The sequence below is a fragment of the Oryctolagus cuniculus genome, chromosome 14, assembly GCF_964237555.1.
Source record: "Oryctolagus cuniculus chromosome 14, mOryCun1.1, whole genome shotgun sequence".
In the NCBI taxonomy this organism is placed as follows: Eukaryota; Metazoa; Chordata; class Mammalia; order Lagomorpha; family Leporidae; genus Oryctolagus; species Oryctolagus cuniculus.
Genome location: NC_091445.1, coordinates 87,673,876 through 87,696,119, shown reverse-complemented (window position 1 = coordinate 87,696,119; position 22,244 = coordinate 87,673,876). Strand labels below are relative to the sequence as shown.

The following is a 22,244-nucleotide window of genomic DNA, read 5'->3' as shown; positions in this document are numbered from 1 at the left end:
CGGCGTGCTCCACCAAGCCAAAGCCAGGAGCCAGGTGCTTCCTCCAGGTCTCCCATGTGGGTACAGGGCCCAAGCACTTGGGCCATCCTCCACTGCCCTCCCGGGCCACAGCAGAGAGCTGGACTGGAAGAAGAGCTAACCAGAGATTTCTTAAGAAGCCTCTGAAGTAAAATGAAAATATTTTATTTTTCCAAAGATGGGCTATTCCAACACCTTTCCTCCCCAAAACCATTGTATTTGTTCTCTTGGTCCCCTCAAAGCTACCAAGTCCTTCTGTGAATAAGAAAGCAAGCAAGTCAATTCTGATAGTCTCCCATGGAGCAAAAGGACACCAGGCCAGTGCCACAGCTCACTAGGCTAATCCTCCACCTCTGGCACCGGCACCCCGGGTTCTTATTCCAGTTGTGGCGCCAGGTTCTGTCCCGGTTGCTCCTCTTCCAGGCCAGCTCTCTGCTATGGCCAGGGAGTGCAGTGGAGGATGGCCCAGGTGCTTGGGCCCTGCACCCCATGGGAGACCAGGAGAAGCACCTGGCTCCTGGCTTCGGATCAGTGCAGCGTGACGGCCATAGCAGCCATTTGGGGAGTGAACCAATGGAAGGAAGACCTTTCTCTCTGTCTCTCTCTCACTGTCTAACTCTGCCTGTCAAAAAAAAAAAAAAAAAAGACACCAAAAAGGACAAGCTGTGTCCCCGAAGGAGTCCACGAGAGGGACACCCATGGACATGATCAAGGTGTACTTCCAGGGAGGAAGCCACCACCGCGTTACTTCCTTTATCCACAGAGCCCAGCAAAGCCCTGACCATTGAGCATTCAGCCAGTGTGTGCTCCAGGAGCACGAGAAAACCCTGAAACTGAGAATGAAGAGGTCCTCGGCGTCCGTGAGCCCCTACGTTCTACAGACTAGCCACACAGCAGACCCCTCCCTGCAGACGCAGTGCCTGTCCCTTGTTTCTAAAACCCATGGAGGAATGAGAGAGCTGAGGTGCAAACACTGACCACCCCATGGGTCATTTGCCGATGTTTCATAGACATGGTGGCCAATTCCTACAGAGGTACACCAGATGGGCAAACAGGTAGCTTTAACACACAGAGAAACATGTGCATATACACAAGGGTACTTCAAAAAAATCCATAGGAAAATGAAAAGATAATGTGAATTTTCCATGAACAGTTTTGAAGTCCCCTTGTAGAGTACTGCAGTTATAAATTTGTTTTGGCCCCTTTGCCATGATAAGCAATGAAGGGAGGACATGTGTTTCTATTCCCGAAGCCCCATGGACTATGTAAGCACGGGCAGCATTCTTGAATGCCTTTGCTAACGGGAAGCCCACTCTTGGCTGGCCTGTCCAGGCACAGCCATGCCAATATCCACCGTGTCCTCAGAGTCGACACATTCATAGGTAGCAGATGCTTGTTAACCTTGCCAAATGAGAAGAAGAAAAATCCAAGACATAGGAAATGCTAAGTGACTGCCCTGGGTGCAATTTCACTTTTAGAAAAAGAAATCTCTCCTTCACTCCTGCAGAGACGGACGCACAATGTCCTTCCCATGCTGTCTGCTAATCATCCTTCTGCCACCTAAGTGTGTTTGGAGAAGGATACATGTTCAGATGATCTCTTCACAGAGGCAGTAGTTGGATTAGAACTAGGATTTTAGCCCTCATTGTTAAGCTGATCTTTGATTTACAGGCTTGTGTTAAGCCGGCTACTCCGCGGATGGGCCCAGGTGAGCCTATAATGAGATTTATCTTCGAGGATTAGGCCTGACCTATCATAACCTGCTCAGGACTCCCCATTGCTGCTTCAGCTCTGAGTTATGAAAATTCATCCCTTCACTATAAACAGAACCCAGCTCAGAGGGTAATAACTGTGAGATGTATTACTCCTCGCATACAAGCACTCCAGAGACTCTGATTATAATGTCCACAGCTGAAGGCACTATTTCACAATTGAGATTACTACTTTCCAGATGAAAAAAATACTGAACTGAGGAATAATGCCTTCAGCTACACACACTGTAATCACACTCAGCAGCTCCCCTATCCCAAGAGCAATACAGGTTACCAACAGTTGGTACAGTAAGTTGATTTAGGGATTGGAGGGGAGATATTATGGGATCAAGCATGGGTAACCCTAATTTCCTATTTGCTATATCTGCTGGCTTTAGCATAAGATCTCAACTTGTCCAATAACCACGTCAACGTCCCTAATGCATAGACTTCAAGGAATAATGAATTTTCACCACATAAATCAGCAAAGATTTTCTAAGAAAACATTAACTGCTGGCCAAGGTGAAGTGAAATGCGCTTCCCAGTTCTTAGAAGTGTCACTTTGAATAGCATTCCTAAAAACGATTCCGCAAACGCCGTGGAGACCCTCAACCACCTCTTATTTTCTAGTCCAATAATCCCACTCCAAGAATAAACCGTAAGAAATAATTAGAGGTGAACAGGGCTTATTAAAAGTCTACTCATCCCCATTATTTGCAATAGGAAAAACTTGAAAGTCATCAAAAGGGGAAAAGAGTTTAATAAATTATGATAACCCAGTACATTAGACTATTATGCAGCCTTTGAATGGAGTCACAATGACAATGGAGAAATGCTTATTCATAGATGTATTCTATAGTTTTAGTGAAGCAATTCATCCAATGGCATTTAAATTGTTCCAGCATCAATATTTAACAGATACTCTCTTGGAGTTAACTAATTGGGCTTCGGATCAGGTTTTTGTTTTTGTGCTATAAAGCTAATAAAGTATTGATATAATATTAAATGACTGCAAATAAAGTCAGTACCCTAAATAAATGCTGACATTATGTCTCAACATTCTGAATGAATTAAAAAGGAAAAATGCGCTTTTGCATATGCTTAGTGAATTTTCCCTGACTCCTCATAATGCATTTTTGCAAATAGAAAAGATGAATATTCATCAAGGCTCTCTGAATATATTACAGTTTAAGTAGTTTGGTTTTAATATTTATAGTACATCATGAAATACAATTTTTCCATTAAAAGAAATGGATATGATGTCAGATGAGAGCCACCAAAGAAACAGAAAATTATACTGCTTAACCTAATATTTAAAAGTTGAAAAACAGCATTTGAAAGCACCTTGCCCTTCAAAAAAGTTAAGTATTCTAGAAAAATGTCTTCCAGGGTTTTTTCAACTGGTGAATTCTGAGTCAAGGTGAGGAAGAAAACACAAGCTAGTCTACCATCAGGCAAGGTAAGGACAAGGTAAACTCCGACCTCAAGTCAAATGTTTGGAGGGAAAAGCGCTTGTTTTCCTCTCTCCTGGTAATACCATCCCAGCTAACCCTAGCTCGCAATCTCCAAGAAACCTTTTTATCCTACCAATCCCAGAACAATTGCCGACCATTTCTTGAGTGACAGGTGTCATGTGAAGTTCCGTTACAAGTCTGCTCATTTTATCCACAGAGGACCTTAATGAGGTTGCTACTACCATTAGTCCCATTTCACAGATGAAGAAATTGAGGATGGCAAAATTAACCCTGCAGCTAACAAACGGCAGGGCAGGATGATCCCGGGCAGCCCACGCTCGGAAGCTCCCTACTCCTCTCCTTAATTCCCATGTTCCAGCCCAACAACTGTACGTTAATTCCTGAATTTCTCCATTTACCTTTTCTCTGGCTTGATGAACAGCCTCATGATTAGGCTATATAATATCAACAAAAAATAGCTTGTCACATTAAAAATAAAGAAATAAATATGCAAGAGTCACTTCTAGGACACTGAAAATGTATAGAAAGGAAATACACTTGTTTATGCGTTCAGCAACTTCACTGAGCATGTACTGTGTGCCAGGCACTATGTTAGGCACTGCAGAAATAGTTGGAAACAAAACAAAACAAAAAAAAAAAAAGGAAGAAAGAAACTACCTCTACTATCATGAAACTTACATTACAGTAAGAGATACACAATTGGCCCTCCATAACCATGGCTTCTGCATCTGTGGATTTAATCAATCCCAGATCCAAAATATCTTTTATAAAAATCATATCTGTATTGAACACATACAGACTTTTTTCTAGTCTTTATTCCCTAAACAATACAGTGTACCAACAATTAACACAGAGTTTGCACTGTATTAAGTATTACAAGTAATGTAGAGATGACTTAATGTATATGGAACAGGCATTTGGAACAGGGGTTAAGACAGTGCCGGGGACACCTGCATTCCAAATTGGAGTACCCGAGTTCAAGTTCAGGCTCTACTCCTGGTTCCAGCTCCCTGGAATGTACACTAGAGAGGCAGCAGGTAACGGCTCAAATAGTTGGGCCCCTGCCACCCACCTGGGAGACCTGGACTGAGTCCCAAGGCATTCGGGAAGTGAACCAGCAGAAGGATAATCTCTCTCTGCCCTTCTTCTCTGCCTTTCAAATAAAAACAAATAATTTTTTAAAATAAAATACATGCAAGGTTGTATGTAGGCTAGATGCAACTACACTATTTTACATAAGGGACTTCAGCATTCTCACATCTGGTATTCACAGGGGATCCTGGAACCAATCCCCCAGGGACACTAAGAGACAACTGTATAACAAAATGATCAAACCATGGGGTACACTGGAAGGTGATAAAGCCATGGAAAAGAAGGAAGCCAGTGGAATGTGCGGCAAGCAGTATGGGGAAGACTTGCAAACAGCCAGTGAAGGAAGACCTCAGCAAGAAAGTACCTGACTGAGAACTTTGCACAAAGGTTTCTGCAAACCTTTGGGGAACAAGACTCAGATCAAACAGAAAAATGGAAAAACACACTGGACACTAACATGCACGGTGCTCCTGCCATCATCTATTACTCTGAAGTACAAAAGGCGTGAACATCTCAGATGATGGCCACGTACAGCATTTCTAAACTTCAGTCCTCAAGGTTTACAACCTTCTTTTCCTACAAAGAAGTCGGTCCCCCATTTGCCTCCTCAAATTTCCACCTTCTTTGCCAGAAAACAGCATCTGTATGAATCCCTCTGCTTCTGCCGGCTATGACTTCTTTGATAAACTACCCGCGTGTGTGGGGAGGGACAGCAAGATGGAGGGAGCAAATGGGAAAATGAGTTTCCCCTCTGCAGATGGATGTATACTCCATATACATCTGACACTTCATCAGCACTCGCGGCTGGTGTCCCAGCAGGCCGACGCTGGCTGAGCATGTATTCTGCCCGCCACCAGGCTACTTAGGGTGAATTGGCAACATGCCATTTATCTGCAAGGCCCAACATGTCTGGGAGAGGGAACACAACTACATTTAGCATTGCCAAGGAAAACTAGATACTTCGGGCTAGGAATTAATCTCTTCTGGAGAAGGTAGTTAGCATTACCTTGCAGTCTGCCTGTGGCATTTAAAATCACTAGAGGTCACGCATTTACTAAAATGCATACCTACCAAACCACGGGGCCTTCATTTTATATCTTACAAACATATTAATCCCTCTCAGTTTAAGGGTCTGTACTTTTCTGAAATGTATGGTGTTACGATGGAGCGTGGCATTCTGTTACAAGGAGTATAACACTGTCGTGTGGACATAAACACAGTGACTTCTGCTGTTTTCCATTCTCCCACACTTGGAAACACATATCATTTCCAGCTTAGTTATTCAGTGAATCAACAAAATATCTAAACCCATGTGACTACATGACTGCTTAAAAGTAGATCAATGGAGTATCTTGAATGTGAACACCAATAATCTCTTCGCTATTTGTCACCATATCTTGTGAGCAGCTGATGCAAAAACTAAATGTTATTTGGCTTTTACACAGACTTGAAGGCTAACCACAATGGTAAGCTGCACACTAAACAGCAAAACCATGGCAATTTTAGATGGACGGACTCATGAAGCCACCTACCTAGCATCCAGGATCACACATCAGTCTTACCTTGTGACTAAAGGAATCTGTCACTTTCCCATGAGGAATTACTAGTTCCTTCGACATTATTTATTGAAAATCTTCTGGGTAGAAGGTATCAGGCTAAGAGCAGTGAAGAGCAGAAAGTCCAACCAAACCAGTCAAGAAGTCTGCCCTCCAGGAGCCTGCAGTCGAACAGGGACACATGAGGTATAAACACAAAGCACAAAACCATGATGAATGCTAAGGGGAGTCCAGGAGATGGGGGGCAGTAAGGCAGGGAGAGTGGCCAAGGGAAGAGGATTGAAGTGAGGCAGATTCTATGGGACAGTGCACATCCATGGCATCGTGTGTGTGGAATGCTGGGAATAGAAAGAGAGAGAATCCGGAAAGGGAAAACAGAAGAGCTCTTTGGTTTACACGTCTGCTCCCTTAGCACTATTCTTTATCAAACTTCTTAGCTGTAGCTGGCAGACACAGGTTAGATATAATCCAATTCAAACATGGTAATAACATGGAGCAGACGATGAACATGGTAGATAGTTCTACAAAGAACACCAATAGACAAGACAAGGCAAAAGGCCACTCATGTATTAGAGTGTCATATTGTAGGAAGGGATGTGGCACAGGCCTGTCAGGGCAGACAGCAGGATGGAGAGCAAGATGGGGCGCTGCCTGGCGGCTCTCCCCTGGCTGCCTCTGCTCTCAACACGACCCAAAGAAGAGGCAAACATTCTCCACAGACTACAGTCAGGAATGAAGGAGGCTTCTGATGGCAAAGACACAATAAGGGTTGTTAAACCTTCACGCTCCAGTAACAAATGCTAACCATATTCTGGCTGCCATGCCCAAGCTGACCAATGATTTAACAACAGCACAGTTAGCCCTGCTGGCGTTTCAGACTCGGGATTGCTAGGTGCTACTGTAAGTTTGCTCTGCATGGTACTTCAGCCTTGCTTCCAATTTTCATCTTGGGCCAACAGTACAAACATAAAAACCTGCAGGCAGACCCACTCATGACTTGTGATTCTTTGATAAGAATGTCATTTGAGAGGTTAGGGGGCGCTCTTAGGTTTTCTATTAGCAATCTCCTTACTTTCGTATCCTACTCCTAAACATTTCAGATTATTGCACACACATTTCATTAATAAATAAATCAGATTCTGGATATGTGTATGTGACTACCACCACCAGATATGTTTCTCTGTGAGAATGTTCTTTTAATCAGAATTAAATTTAAATGGCAACAGATAAGATTGTTTAAAGGTTCAGAATAGCATTGCAATGTACTTGTCAAAAAAAATTTTTAAATTAAAGGTATTTTCCTCTATCCTTAAAAAGCAAACGCTTACTACAAAATAAGCTTTTCATACAATTTGCCAAGGACAATAAGTTACTTTGGACTTAGAAACAGAATGGAACAAAATGCTCTCTACGGTACCGTCACTTTCAATGTACCTTTAAAAATAAGTCCCAACATTTTCATCAGAGTCAAAAGATAAATTTTGGTTTAAAGACAATAGTCAGCTGGCACCGCGGCTCACTAATCCTCCACCTGCGGTGCTGGCACACCGGGTTCTAGTCCCGGTTGGGGCGCTGGTTCTGTCCTGTTTGCTCCTCTTCCAGTCCAGCTCTCTGCTGTGGCCCGGGAGGGCAGTGGAGGATGGCCCAAGTGCTTGGGCCCTGCACCTGCATGAGAGACCAGGATAAGCACCTGGCTCCTGACTTCGGATTGGAGCAGCGCCAGTCATAGCGGCCATTTGGGGGGTGAACCAATGGAAGGAAGACCTTTCTCTCTGTCTCTTTCTTTCTCACTAACTCTGGCTGTCAAAAAAAAATAGTCAATTTTGAAGTCACAAAACAACCTAGAGATAACTGTTCTGCACATCTTAATTGTTCTGCAAGGAGCATCAGGAACTCCCGCATTGACAGGGACTTCACGGCCTTGTTTTAATCATCGCTCCATCTGGCAGTTGCAGACACAGCAAGAGAATTTGAGAAACCAGGTGACTTGCCCAAGTTTAGACAGCTACTTAGAAAAAGGAGGACTACAGGCTAGAGCTAACTCAAATCTATTAGCATTATTTTATGATCCCCAAACATCCAACATAATGTATTACCAGTGAATAAGATTATAAGACCCCATGACATACCAGTTTATGTATTATGTGCATCTTCATCAATAAAGATTTTTTAAAAATCTATTTCATATCATAAAACTCTACCACCAGTGTAAAAGCACCTTGTATGGATTCTTAGCAGATCTGAAGGAAGAAAAGGGAGAGAAGGGAGGGGTACACTAGCAAAAAAAAAAAAATCTAATAATCATTATGGTTCAAAATAAAGGTCCAGGGGCAAGCGTTTGGTATAGCATTTGAGATGACTGTGCCCCACACTCGAGTGCCTGGGTTTGATTTCTGGCTCTAGCGTGTAACTCCAGCATTGCACTAATGCAGACACGGGGAGGGAGGGATGACAGCTCCAGTTATTGGGTTCCTGTCACCCCCATGGGAAACCTGCATAGTGTCCCTAGCACCCAGATCCGGGCCTGACCTATTCTTGGCTGTTGCAGGCATTTGGGGAATGAGCCAGCAGGCAGGACTGCTCCCTATCTGTGAATCTCTGCCTCTCTGCTTCCCACATCAAAAAAGATCTACATAGCAGGAGGAGGTGGGAGGTAGGGGAGACAGGAATGTAGGAATGTACGAGTCCAAGTGCGCACAACTAATAAACACACAAATATTTATGTCATGAACCAACTGGCAAATGTGGAAAGTGCTAGAGTTGGAAAAAAAAATCGCTATTTTCAATCTTCATAGCAAAGAATGGCCCAGCAGCAATCACCAGTGGATACCGAACCTGGGAGGACATTCTGATGAGAAGCATGTGTGTGCACGGCCTGAAAGTATCTCCCCACAAATTGCTTACAGATTGCAAGAGAAAGTTACACCCTCCCAACCATGAGTGCAGGATTTGAGTAAAACGTGGAGGGCCGGGTGGGGGTTGGAGGAGTCGAGGAGGAGGGACGGAGACTCTGCACTCTGCTGGTTTCCATCGGGTGTTCCGGGAGAGCTTATTTTGCAGCGTTACTCAGAGAGGGCCAGACCACCACAAACGAGGAGTGGTTTGAGCTTCAAGAAATCAGCTTGGGTTGGATCTTCGAGGCCAAACGTGAACTTCCCTCACGTAACTAAATTCTCCACCTAGAAGACGACATTGCCACCATTTTATGAACACGTATGGCATGAAGACGCATGGAGATGCTTTCCTTACACTGTGTGAGCAGAAGGGAACTTCAGTCTTCTTGGGCTACATCTTGGACGCCACCCTAACCCTTCCTATGAAAGCCCTGGAGAACTGCTTCTCTGGGGCACAGGATTCTCAGGGAACTCTCCCTTCCACTGTCACACGTAAATAAAGCTTCCCCCTGAGCCACTCCTGCTGGAAGCTGATTATCTGGTGACAGAACAAGCAAGTGATCCCTTGGCTTCGGATGGGTGCAGCCCCGGCTGGCGTGGCCATCTGGGGAGTGAGCCAGTGGATTGGCTCTCTGCTGCACGGACAAATAAACCCTGAAAGAAAAAGAAGTGGAGGAGAAGAGGGAGTGGGAGTGGGAGTGGGAGTGGGAGTGGGAGTGGAGGAGAGGAGAGGAGAGGAGAGGAGAGGAGAGGAGAGGAGAGGAGAGGAGGAGAGGAGAGGAGAGGAGAGAGGAAAGAAGGGAGGAAGGGAGGGAGGGAAGGAAGGAGGGAAGGAGGGAAGGAGGAAAGAGGGGAGGGAGAGAGGGAAAGAGGGGAGGGAGGAAGAAAAGAGGGAGGGAGGAAGGAAAGAGGGAGGGAGGAAGGAAAGAGGGAGGGAGGAAGGAAAGAGGGAGGGAGGAAAGAGGGAGGGAGGGAGGGAGGGAAAGGCCACCCTTTTTCCAGGGAATCAAGTGTCAGGTTTTTCTCAGGGGATTGAGGACTGCCAAAGGGGCAGCCTGAGAAACTCCAGCTGGTTTTCCGGTTGGGTCACTTGACCTCGTTCCCTGTTTCACAGGTGTGATACTATTTTATTCAGGTGTAGAGATCTCTATGGGGAATTTCACATTTTAGAATCGGTAAGCAGCCGGCGCTGCAGCTCACTAGGCTAATCCTCCGCCTTGCGGCACCGGCACGCCGGGTTCTACTCCCAGTCGGGGCACCGGATTCTGTCCCGGTTGCCCCTCTTCCAGGCCAGCTCTCTGCTGTGGCCCGGGAGTGCAGTGGAGGATGGCCCAAGTGCTTGGGCCCTGCACCCCATGGGAGACCAGGAGAAGCACCTGGCTCCTGCCTTCAGATCAACGCAGTGCGCTGGCCGCAGTGCGCCGGCCATGGCGGCCATTGGAGGGTGAACCAACGGCAAAGGAAGACCTTTCTCTCTGTCTCTCTCCCTCTCTCACTGTCCACTCTGCCTGTCAAAAAAGAACCGATAAGCACTGCGATGTCTTATGTCCCCATCCGGCTTCCCAGCATTATGTCTGCAACTTTATTCCTCCTGGCTTGTGCATTCCCTACTGGTTTGCACGCTTTGCCAATTTTCTCTGCCTGCCCAGTTGGAAAAGACCTCTTTTCCCTCATGTGTACTGGAGCACCATGGCTGGGCTCTGAGAAACCTCCTCGTGGCAGACAATCCCCATCTCAGTGAGCTGGGCAGTTTTTGGTCTCTTAATAATCCGGTCCTGTGTGTGGCCAAGGACAAGAGAAGAATCCAGTGAGAAATAAAGTCTAATGCTTTTCAAAGTCTCTTACGAGGAAAAACTGAAAAGGATAGCTTGAAAGTGGATCTATAAAAGCTCTCACACACCCTGTTCCTGGCTCCATGGCTAGCCTTCCATATACAAATGCAGCTTGGCCAGCACCATAACCACCCCGTCCCGATGGCTCACCCGGCATTATTTGGCACAGAGCTAGCTACAGGCCTGGGTGCAGGGTGCTTCCAGTCTGTCAGGTTCCTGAAGGCGGAGAGGGGTTGATACAAGGACAGGTGCCATTCACCTTCTCTGACCTGCATAACTGGAAGGCACGTGTTGAAGCCCGAGAGCCAACTCTGAAGAACCCCACCTCTGATACAGGGGGTTTTTTCCAAGTCACAACTGCACCTGTGCTTCAAACCGTTCTGACAACACAAGGAAAGTCAGCTGGGCTAGCAAAGGTGAGCAGGTGGGGGCTGGCACACAGCTGTCCATCAACCTGATAACCAAGTGTGAAGCTGACTGAGGAACCAATTCCAATGGGGACCCTCAATGTGACCCTAATATACCAAAAGCCCTACCAAGAGTAGAGTGTCAGAGGACCATGTTGCTAAAAGGCATGCAAGAAGTATGCAGCGCTCCACACACTGGAGTAAGCCTACAGACACAGCAGGAACCAGGAGAAAACTCCTCTGCCCTCCTAGGGAGGCTAAGCAAGTGTCTCAGGCAGTTCATGTCTTGAGACCCTTAAGTACAGGAAGGTCAGGGAGTTTTAAACACCTACACCTACTCCCTTCACACACACACACCTATCAGAGTGCAAGGGACAGCCAAAGAAAGCTTTAGAAATTGGCTCTTCACCCCAACACCAATCCCTCTCTAGTGGTTGAGGTTGCCTTTAAGGTTTTCAACAACAGACATGGGAGAGGACGTACAAAAGAAGACGTGAAGGATGCCAGAGACACGAAGGCAGGTGGTTGCATTAACCTAGGAAGACAGGCAAGCTGCCATGAACGAGGAACTCCAGCTCCCAACGTGGGGCCAACAACAGGCCGCCTGCTAAGTTAGCGCCTAGCCAGGATGCATACTGCAAGCAGAAGAGACAATGGAGACAAGGGTGCATGACCCATTCCCAGGCAAAGAGTGAGAGCTCGGGGAACATCTGATTTCTTGCAGCTCTCCTCAACAGAAGAGGAAAACTGCTGGGGCCAGAGGGCTCCATGTAATAAAATCCAGCCTCCATCAAAAAGCCCCAGGCTACCCTAGAAATAGAAGGAAAGTGCAGTTTTGCTCAACACCATGCCACACACTCTATGTTAATTACTACAAATGGATCTCTCTGTCTCTGTCTCTCTCTCTCTCTCTCTCTCTCTCTCTCTCTGAGAGAAGGATCTAGTGAAGGAGATATAAGGCATTCTGAAGCTCTGACCTGTGAAGTTGGTTCTAAATTCCTGATCACTTACTTCTCTATCACCCTGAGTCTCATCGCACTCTGGGGAAGCGACCTGATAACTGAATGATTGAGTGCCACTTTGTACTTCAGTCACAATGAACAGAAGTGGAAGCCCAAAGAGCAAGAGGGCAGAATGCCCAGCTCTCCTCCAAGAGGCACCTGAGGGTCCCGAAAGCATTCCAGATGGTAATTTAGCACAGGTTCATCCACAGGTATGGGAAAGGGGTCAGGAGGGATGATCTACTGATGCCCAACCTATAAAAATAATACGGAGGCAGCCTGATCACTGGTCCAGGGCCAGGCAATCTTCTCTGAGACCTGAAGCAATCATGAGAAGCTACTAGCTGGAAACAGACTCATCAGCCCAGGACCAACCACCCAACACCCCTATACTGCCAACTAGGAAACCTGGGTCTGATGACTACAGGTGGGACTTGAGGGCGATAAATAAGGCAGTTCAGGACATCCACCCCATAATACCCAATCCCTACACTCAAGATCAATGTTCAGGGGAAGCAAGTATTACACTGTCTTATACTTAAAGGGTACATTCTTGTGCATTCTCTTGGACTTTGGGTGGGAAGATCCAACAACTCACTACAAATATCAGCCTTATTGGACAGTTAGGCCACAAGGATATAAAAACACTTCTATAATTTTAGAGAACACTGAGTGAAAACCCTAGAGCATGACAATTAAACAAGGGTACAGTCTGACACTATGAGGATGGCATTCTTATTGCTAGCCCTTCAAAAGATGCTTCTGATAACACCACCACTAAAATTTGAATTATCTGGCATGGAAAGGATATAAGGCATCAAATGAAAAGGCAAAATTTGCTAAAGAAACTACGATGTCTCTAGGGCATATAATATCCCAAGGACACAGAGCCTGTCCCCAAGATGAGGAAACTGGCAACCTGTAACTTGCCTCTGTCCAAGACCAGGAAACAATTACAAGGATTCCCAAGAACAGCTGGGTCTGGATCCTGAACTCTGGGCTAATAGCAAAGCCCTTTTATGCTATGCTAACCCGAGAAGAAGCTGACCCCTTTGGAAACAGGACAAACAAAGCAGTCGAAAGGAGCTTCTGCTGAATGCCCCTGCCTGGGTCACTGTACAGAATCCCTTGCATGGAAAAGCTCTACTTCTGCACTAGTCACTACCTGATCCAGAGGCGCCCTTGACCTGTATGTACAGAAACAGAGTTGCAGTGTGGAGTCCTAATGCAAGTGTTAAGAACATTAAAACAAACAGGGGATTATTTCTGCAAAGTTAGCTACAGTGTTCCAGACCTGTAAGTGGTTGCAGCCACCTGCTCCCTGATAAACTCACTGTGGGACAAGCCCTGTTTCTGAGCCCCACACCAGGTGGCAGGTGCTCTGGAAACAAATGGGCACTGCTGGTTGGCTGGTGGCCAGATGCTCCACACCTTGAAGCAACACCTGGTCAGACTCTGAACCCTGCCACGTCTCAGAAGACCCAAGCACCTGACTGCTGTGGAGTAACAGACCTGAGTACTCCAGTAGGAAAGCTCTTGGAAGTGAACCTCTGCCTGATGCAGAAGAAACACGGTTTGCAGCAGGCAGCAGTCTCACACAGCAGCAAGGCCCACAGCCCTCCCAGGGAGACTTCCCTTATGGGGATACCTCCCCTGCCCCTTTCCAAGTTAAGCCTAAGTCAGGCGGACTCACAGGGAACCCAATGAAAGGGTTTTCTCAAAGGGCCATGTCTAAGGCAGGGAGCATCTAAGGCAGGTGATCCCATGAGACTGCCTGCCTAGCCCATGCAGTTAGCCTGACTGCTGGCAGGCGGCGGGAGCCCCAGGCACATTTCTCCCCACCCTTGCCTTCTGCCAATCAGGTAAAATGCTCCCAGGTGTGGCCCAGGCCCACCTGGAAGGCTACCCTAGCTACATGACCTTCAAGCTGATTGGAGAGGCATACTGGCGTCAGTGTCAGCTCTGTCCTATAGGGTTCGTGTTTGCCCTGCTACGCCCCTTCTGCCTGCCCTTTATAAGTGTACTTGGTCGTTAATAAAGACGGACATGTTCACCGAGGCCTGTCCCCAGTGCGTCTTGTGGAAGAACGCCATCACCCCACTCTCCCCATGGTATGGACTTCGCAGGACGAGTCTGCAATGAAGGAACTGGATAAATCAGCAAAACAATGCACACATTGCCTTGAAAATAACATGCAGACCAGGCCTTCGGTAACCCCACAAGGGGTACCTCGCCCAGAGAAGACTGGCTGGCTGACCTCACAGTTACTGCCTACAGGGAGGTTGAAATCCCTCCTAATATTTGTAGATACCTTCATGGGGTGGTAGATGCCTTCCCCTACAAAGTGAAAGCCAGGGACGTAGTTAAAAGCCTGCTAAGAGAAATGATCCTGCGATTTGGTCTTCCTAGGGCAGGGCTCTACGAAGTGATCATGGCTCAGCTTGTGTTTCAAAGGTGGTGGTTGGGGATGCAGACACCCACATCCCCTACCGGAGCACTGGTTCGAGTCCCGGCTGCTCTACTTCCAATCCAGCTCTCTGCTATGGCCTAGAAGAGCAGTGGAGGATGGCCCAAGTCTTTGAGTCTCTGCACCCACGTGGGAGACCCGGAAGAAGCTCCCAGCTCCTGGCTTCAGATCAGCCCAGCTCTCACCGCTGCAGCCATTTGGGGAGTGAACCAGCAGATGGAAGCCCTTTCAATCTCCTCTCAATCTCTCTCTCTCTCTCTCTCTCTCTCTCTCTCTCTAACTCTGCATTTCAAATAAATAAATCTTAAAAAGAAAAAAGAAGATAACCTTAGCTAAACCTTGACAGGAAACTATCAGTTTGTTGAGACTTTTATCCGTTGCTTTAGCCCATGTTAGAGCTGGCCCCAGAGCAACATCAAGCATTACCCCATTCGAACTGCTGTATAGGAGACCCTTTCCCAGTACAGCCGGGCCCTTGACCTGCCCAGATATGGACACTGAGAGAGAAATAAAGCATGTAGCAAATACAGCTAGAGCAGGCAATGACCGCTCTCAGTGGATATGCAGGCATGAACCTACCCTCACCTACTGAGATAAGACTCCACCCATCTGAACCAGGAAATGGGGTCTCCTACTTAAACGCTGGAGATCCCGCTTTCTTGAGAGTCAAGAGAATCCCATCTGGACAGGACCCTAGTTAGTTCTGCTAGTTGCTCACCTGTCTCTTAAATTACAAGATGTGAATTCTGAAATTCACTATACAAGAGTGAAGAAAGCCGTTGAACCCTCTGGATAGACTCTTGTTAAGCCAGCGTCAGCCTTATAAAACTGATCTTCAAAAACAACCAAGGCTGATTATAGCTAAGTCTCCTTCTCAGCGCCTTGCCATGCTTCTGACAGCCTCTGTGGGCTACAGGCTGCCCTGGCGACCTGAGTCATCTGAAGCCTGCAGTGTGAGAGCCCGCTTCTCCACCTTGGGGATGCCAGCGCTTTCACACCGCAGGAAGTAGTTTCAGAAGAATGGTCTCCTCCCCTTACCCCTTGAGAATGCGTGAAATGTCTACAGAGGTGGAGTGTATCATCAAGAGGGGAGGATGCAGGCAAAAAAGGAGGGTGGAGGGGCCCAGGACCAGTGACAAACTCCCAACTGTTGAGTCTGAGGTTTCAAGAGAGCTTATCTTGCAAGCTGCACTCAGAGGGGCCAGACCACCACGAACAAGGAGTGGTTACAGCTGCAAGAAATCAGTCTGAGGTCTTTGGGATAAAGCTGAGCTTTCCTCATACAGCTTGGGGTCTAGGAGAGAAGACTGTCACTTTTTTTTTTTTTTTTTTTTGGACATGCAAAGTATGAAGAAGCATGAAGACGTACGTTGCTTATACTGTATAAGCGGGAGGGACATTCTCCTTCCTCTCTCGTTACATCTTGGACACTCCACTAACCCTGACTATAAAACCACTGTCCAGGGGTGGCTGTGGTCAAGCCACCACCTGCAATGCCCGCATCTCACATGGGCACCAGTTCAAACCCCAGATGCTCCAGTCCTGATCCAGATCACTGCTAATGTGCCTGAGAACACAACAGAAGATGGCCCCAGAGTGGGGTGCCTGCACCCACATGGAAGACCCAGAAGACGCTCCTGGCTTCGGTCTGGTCCAGCCCTGGCCATTGTAGCCATTTGGGGCGTGAAGCAGTGGATGGAAAAATCTGACTCTGCCTTTCAAATAATTGAATCTTAAAAAAACCAAGAACACTGTCCACCTGCATCTCAGAGAGGCAGTATCCTTAGAGAACCCTACCCGTGCATTGTCCCCTTTAGCTTTCATCTGAGCAACTCCCGTTTAAAGCTGTTGTTTGTTGACACTGCCAGCACACTGCATGGTTGTCTGCTAACCACTACAGAGGAGAAACCAGGCAACATCTTGACTGGATGCTCAGAATTAACATTTCAGCGAGAGACATATGGACGAGATGAGCCCGTGGTCATCACGCCCTGAGGACACATCAGCAGTGCCATCTTCCTTCTTGGACTACAAACACCACGGCCACACAGCAGACAAACACCACAGGAGAAACACTCCCTCAAAAATGCCCATTTCTGATAAAAGCCACAGGCTATGGAAACATTCCCCATCAAAGAAGCCTAAAGTGACAATAATTAAATCTAATTCCTGATCCCAAACTAGCTCCTACCCAGGAGGAGAAAAAAAAAAAAAAGCTGTTTTAAATTTTTTTTATTTAAGGTAAACAAATTTCATATAATTAACATATACAGATTTAGGACCAACATGTTCTTTAGGACATTATTGAGTCAATTGATAAAACCGAAACATGGATGGCAGACTAGATTAACAGGGTTGAATCAGCCTCAAAGTTACCCCAGTTAGGCTTTCCATAAAGGGCTGTATAACAGCCTGCTCTCAAACGGCTCACAAATCAACAGGTGTGGCTGCACATCAGTGTGTGCCCACATACACACATACAGACACATATGCACACACATGCAGAGAAAGCAAGTGATACAGCAAACCAGGCAAGATGTCAGTTAACTAAGCCTAGGCGTGGCACACACTGGTATTCTGATCCTTTTTTCATCTTGGCGACTTTCCTGCCAGTTTGAAATTATTTCCAAACAAAAAGCTTTTCCAAGCCCAGACACGTGTCCACTTCTGAGAGAAGGGCACTGAGAAGCAACTGAGGCAAATACATCAAGTGGGGGCGCTGCCAGAAGTCAGCACACGCAAACGGAGAGCCCAACCCTAAGGAACCTGTGCTCAACACTGCCCAGGCAGGGCTGACCCTAGAGAACCACGCGCACGTGGGCACTCACCAGGCTGGCCGTGAGCGACGGCGCCGACTGGCCCAGGGCCTGGCTGCGCATGCGCACGAGGTTGGACGTCTCCGCTGAGGCTGGCCAGGCCTGGCCGGCCACCGGGTTCGGAAGGAGGTACCGCCCTGTGGGGGTGAAAGGAGTCAGCGTAAGTGGCAGGCGGATGGCGGAGGTTCCATCGCGCTGGTGGCTCTCTCAGCCATCCTTCTTCTATATTAGCTCTGTCTTCTTCGGTAATTACACTTATTAATAGCAACCAGAGAAAAATTGGTTTAATTAAGCCTGGCGATCCAGAGGTGCGTTCTGACCCTGATTTCCCACAGAAGCCCAAGGAAGCGCTCGCTCTCCCGCACATGGAGCTGCACGGGGCACGATGAAGGGTTTCCATCCATCTGCCTGCCCCTGGGGAATGTGCCGAGTCTATATTTAAACACGCAGAGCATCCTCGGCACCGCAGAAATGAACAGGTGCATTAATAAGCGCTCTTTGAAAAAATCTAATATGGAAAGTGATGTAGGAATCAACTTGAAAAAAGCCCACAAAGAAGGGGTCATAACCACGAAAGGAAGTGGTGGGATTCTTTCAAGGTGAAAGGGGGCCACTGCCTCTTCCCCCAGCTTCTCTCGGGGAAGACAGTGGCCATCCAACCATGTCTGATGCATACATAATGACACTCATTTGCATAAGTCAGGACATCAGTGTCTGTCCAGGGTCACCAAGCAATTTCCAACGACCTTGAACTCTAATACATACATGCATGTTTTATGCAGTCAGACAGGTGAACCCGTTCACACGACGTTACTTCCTTGGTGCATAGACTGATTATCAATACACAAGAAATGAAGCTTTTGGATTCAAGGACAGTTAGGATGGACCTGCGTACTCACGTGGTAATGATGCTCAATAAAGCTGAGCCCATACTCGATTTTCATCTGCTTCGTCCCAATACTAGCACAAAGGAGTGGTCGACAAATATTTACTGACTAATGAAGGGGTAAATGAGCATGTCCTTCCCAGGAAACACCTAGGAACAATGCAAAGACAGCAGGTAACCCACAGAATCTACTCAAGGGCCATGTACGTGGGGACTCCAGCTGCAACCCTCTCCAGTCACCAGAGACTTCTGCATGTGTGGCTGGTGCTTCTGCAGCAGAGTTAATGTCTGTTCCTCATTCTTCCCTCGGGCGTGCCCCTCACAAGCACATCCCCCAGGTCAATAACTATCATACTATATTGACTTGTTTATCATTATTGCACATGCTAAGTGGCTGCATTATCAGAGCCCAGGAGTTAGGGGCACTTCCAATCAACTGTCCATGCCTAGAGCCCTAATGCTTTAATTAATTCAAGTGCCTTCAGAATTTTTTAAGTTTTAATTGCACATGGAAAATGACTTATTTCACCAAAATTGCTCTTTTGTTCTTTTATACAGTCAAAACACAGGTTCCAGAGAAAAATCAGATCTGCTTATAGGGTCTTGCCCAGTAGGTACATGACATTGAGGAAGTTCATCAACCTCTGCTGGTCTTAGTTTTTCCATCTCTAAAATGGAGATGATAGAATCAGCTGTGTTTGAGTGTTGAGGGGTTTGGAAGATTTTATGCATGAAGCTATTTGGTCATAATAGTAAAAGTGAAAACCATCTATATTGCTGGGGCTTGATTTCTTTTCATTCACATGTAAATAATCATAGAACTGGAATTAATATATATTTTGGTGCAAAAAGTTTTGAAATACATGCAATTTTTGGGGCCAGCGCTGTGGTGCAGCAGGTTAATGCCCTGGCCTGAAGTGCCGGCATCCCATATGGGCACCAGTTCTAGTCCCAGATGCTCCTCTTCCGATCCAGCTCTCTGCTGTGGCCTGGGATAACAGTGGAAAATGGCCCAAGTCCTTGGGCCCCTGCGCCCCCATGGGAGACCAGGAAGAAGCTCCAGGCTCCTGACTTTGGATCGGCGCAGCTCCGGCCATTGCGGTCATCTGGGGAGTGAACTAGCAGATGGAAGACCTCTCTGTCTCTACCTCTCTCTGAACGCTGTCTTTCAAATAAATAAAAATAAATCTTAAAAAAATACATGCAGTTTTTTATAATATGTATTTCCATGAATTTTCAAAGACCCCTCATATATGTGCACAAAGAAAAAAGTCACCTCTAATCACTCCAGATAAAAACACTCTTAACCCGTCTGCAATTTTCCTCCAGTCTTTGTTTATAGAAACTAGACTTTCTTGAAAATGGGATCATACTTTTTTTTTTTTTTTTGGACAGGCAGAGTTAGACAGTGAGAGAGACAGAGAGAAAGGTCTTCCTTCCGTTGGTTCACTCCCTAAATGGTGCCAATCTGAAGGCAGGAGCCCCGTGATTCCTCCTGGTCTCCCATGCTAGTACAGGGCCCAAGCACTTGGGCCATCCTCCACTGCCTTCCTGGGCCACAGCAGAGAGCTGGACTGGAAGAGGAGCAACCGGGACAGAATCTGGCGCCCCAACCAGGACTAGAACCTGGGGTGCCGGTGCCACAAGCAGAGGATTAGCCTAGTGAGCCACTGCGCCGCCTATACTGGTTTTTGTCACCTGTTCTCTGCCAATGCTAGATAAGATATTATGTGTGTCAATTAACTGAAACATCAACATCATCACTGCAAATTTGAATACAGCTACCCTCTAGGGTTCTGTTGACCCTCTCAAAAACACTGCCATATTTCTGTGCAGGCAACGTTGCATTTCAAGTCTAGCATTTTGTTGTTGTTGTTGTTGTTGTTACCTTATGTTGAAATGGGAAGTAATAAGCTGGAGGAAGAAGGACTTCAGGAAACTTGCACCTGTCAAGCCCAAAAGCAGGGCATGAAGGAGGAAGAGCAGGAAAACCATAACCTGCATTTAGGAACCACATGAATGAATGGTGGCTTTGACACAGAATTAACTCTCAGTATGTGAAGGCCATCGCTTGCTCAAACATACCGACCTCCAGTCAATTGGGATCCAGCAAGTATTGTGTGGTCCCTCTCACGTCCTTTCCTTTGTTTTAGGTTTCGTTCATGATTGGAGATAGGCACTACACGTGCAGAAGCCACACACACACATCCAGATCTACAGGATGGAGAGAGTCTACGCTGGCCGCATCAGGGCCTGCTCCAGCTGCTTTTTGTAAAGGAAACCAGGCCAGACAGAAAATGCTTGGAGAATCTACCAATTATGCAAAAATTTCAAGGTCAAATGTTTTAGCTCACTGAAGAATTTTGTAAATTAGTTTTTTTCTCTTTAATAGAAAAGGGTTATTGGATTATCTCCCTGTAATCCCCCTGTAGTACAGAAATACTCAGTAAACGTTTGATAAACGTTTGCTGATTGAAATGCAGGTGAACTCTGTTGTTTCAACGACACTTGATCAAGTCTGAACAGGACAGCACCACTGAAGAGACTACTTTCTGAACTTTCATTTGAAGATGAAGCCCAAGAGCTAACAGACTGACACCTTCAGAAACGCCAGTCGCTGTGACACCCTAACAGCCACATGCAGAGGTATGATTATCTTCTCTTCAAAGTCCCAGCTAGGCAAAGGCGCGTGGCCACCTGGGTAAAACCAGGATCAACTGCAAAGCCCAGATTCTACCCTAGGAAAACATACGTCATGTACTCTGAGGAGAAAAAAAGAATCGGTAAGTTCGGATAGTATGACTCTACTGCATATTTTCTTATAGAGAAAGAAAATCATCTAGAAAGACAGAAACAGAATGATTCAAACCTTAGGACTTGGACTCAAACACGGGTGTGAAACCCAGTCCTGACAAGACATGCCTGATGATTGAGCAACTTCTTGAATTTCCATGCCTCAATATTCCCATCTCTAAAATGGGAATAATATCTGACAAGGTAGCACAGGATATTAAAGGAGATAACATACTTAAGTCACTCAATGCAGGACATGAAAAGCAGTCTGTAAACCATTGCATTTTTAGCATCACAAGACCTGTGTCTTCCACAACCACCAAAACAATAACATAAAACACTGTAATTGGGTTCTTAGGTCACAAAAAATACAGAATAACATTGAATAATATTAAAATCAATAAAGCCTCATGGTGGGAGTGAGAAACAGCAAATTCAGGCTTGCAGTTACTTCTGGCAGAGAAAACGGGAGATGGGAACAGGGTGGAGTATGCCCGATCTGTAACATAGTATTATTTGAAAAATCATCTTCGGGGAATAAGGTCCCCTACTTCAACTCAAGACTTCAGTGACCTTAATAAATGTAATGTTTAAATGCATCTGAACAATAGAGCAAATATTAAGCTTTGATGAAACTGGCTGGTAGGTATATGGGGTTGTGTGGAATTTTTCTCTGTTCACTTCGTCCTGCTGTTGACAGAGGTTCTTACCAGAATGGGTTCCGTATTCTAACACGGCAAGCTAGCCAGGAGCATACGCTGTCCACCCCTCAACATGACAGTCCCTAATGCCCAGGCCAGGATCCCGCAGGCATCTGAGTGATGGCGGGGGCACAGCACAGGTGCTGAGGGAAGGGAAAAGCAAAGCAAGGAGCCGGAGCACAGGCTGGATGGGGAATGGGAGCAAAGCGAAACCTCCCCGTGGGCCCATCAGAGGCACCACAGCTGTGCCGGGGAGAGGTCCTTTCTCTCCTCCACCAGAGCGGGCAGAGCAAGTGCTGCAACTGCTCCTGATCCTTCCTCAGGGCGGGCCCTCAGCCTCTGGGATCCGGCTCTCCGAGACCAGGCTGGGCTCAGCGGGAAGTCACACTGGACGGAACCCAGAATGAGTGATAAGCACTGAAGAGGGGAGCCAACACTGCATCAGACCTTGAATAACTCAGTTTTCTCCAGTCACACGGGGAATTTGCAGTAAGTAGAGACTACTCTCTTCTTGGCTTTCTCTGAAATCACTGAATTTAACATTCACTCTGTGTA

General features: G+C 46.6%; 1 protein-coding gene across 8 annotated transcripts in view; it reads right to left on the bottom strand.

The window, feature by feature from the left end:
* MAST4 (microtubule associated serine/threonine kinase family member 4) overlaps positions 1-22,244 on the bottom strand; it is a 623,219-nt gene that overhangs the window by 402,051 nt on the left and 198,924 nt on the right. For 7 of the 8 annotated variants that reach the window (XM_051853667.2, XM_051853671.2, XM_051853668.2 and 4 more), the window contains exon 3: positions 17,322-17,446. In XM_051853667.2, coding sequence (XP_051709627.2) covers positions 17,322-17,446 — 125 coding nt within the window. Of the gene's footprint in view, positions 1-17,321; positions 17,447-18,208; positions 18,225-22,244 lie in introns of those variants that run through there. The other variant, XM_070056809.1, reaches the window with a different exon arrangement.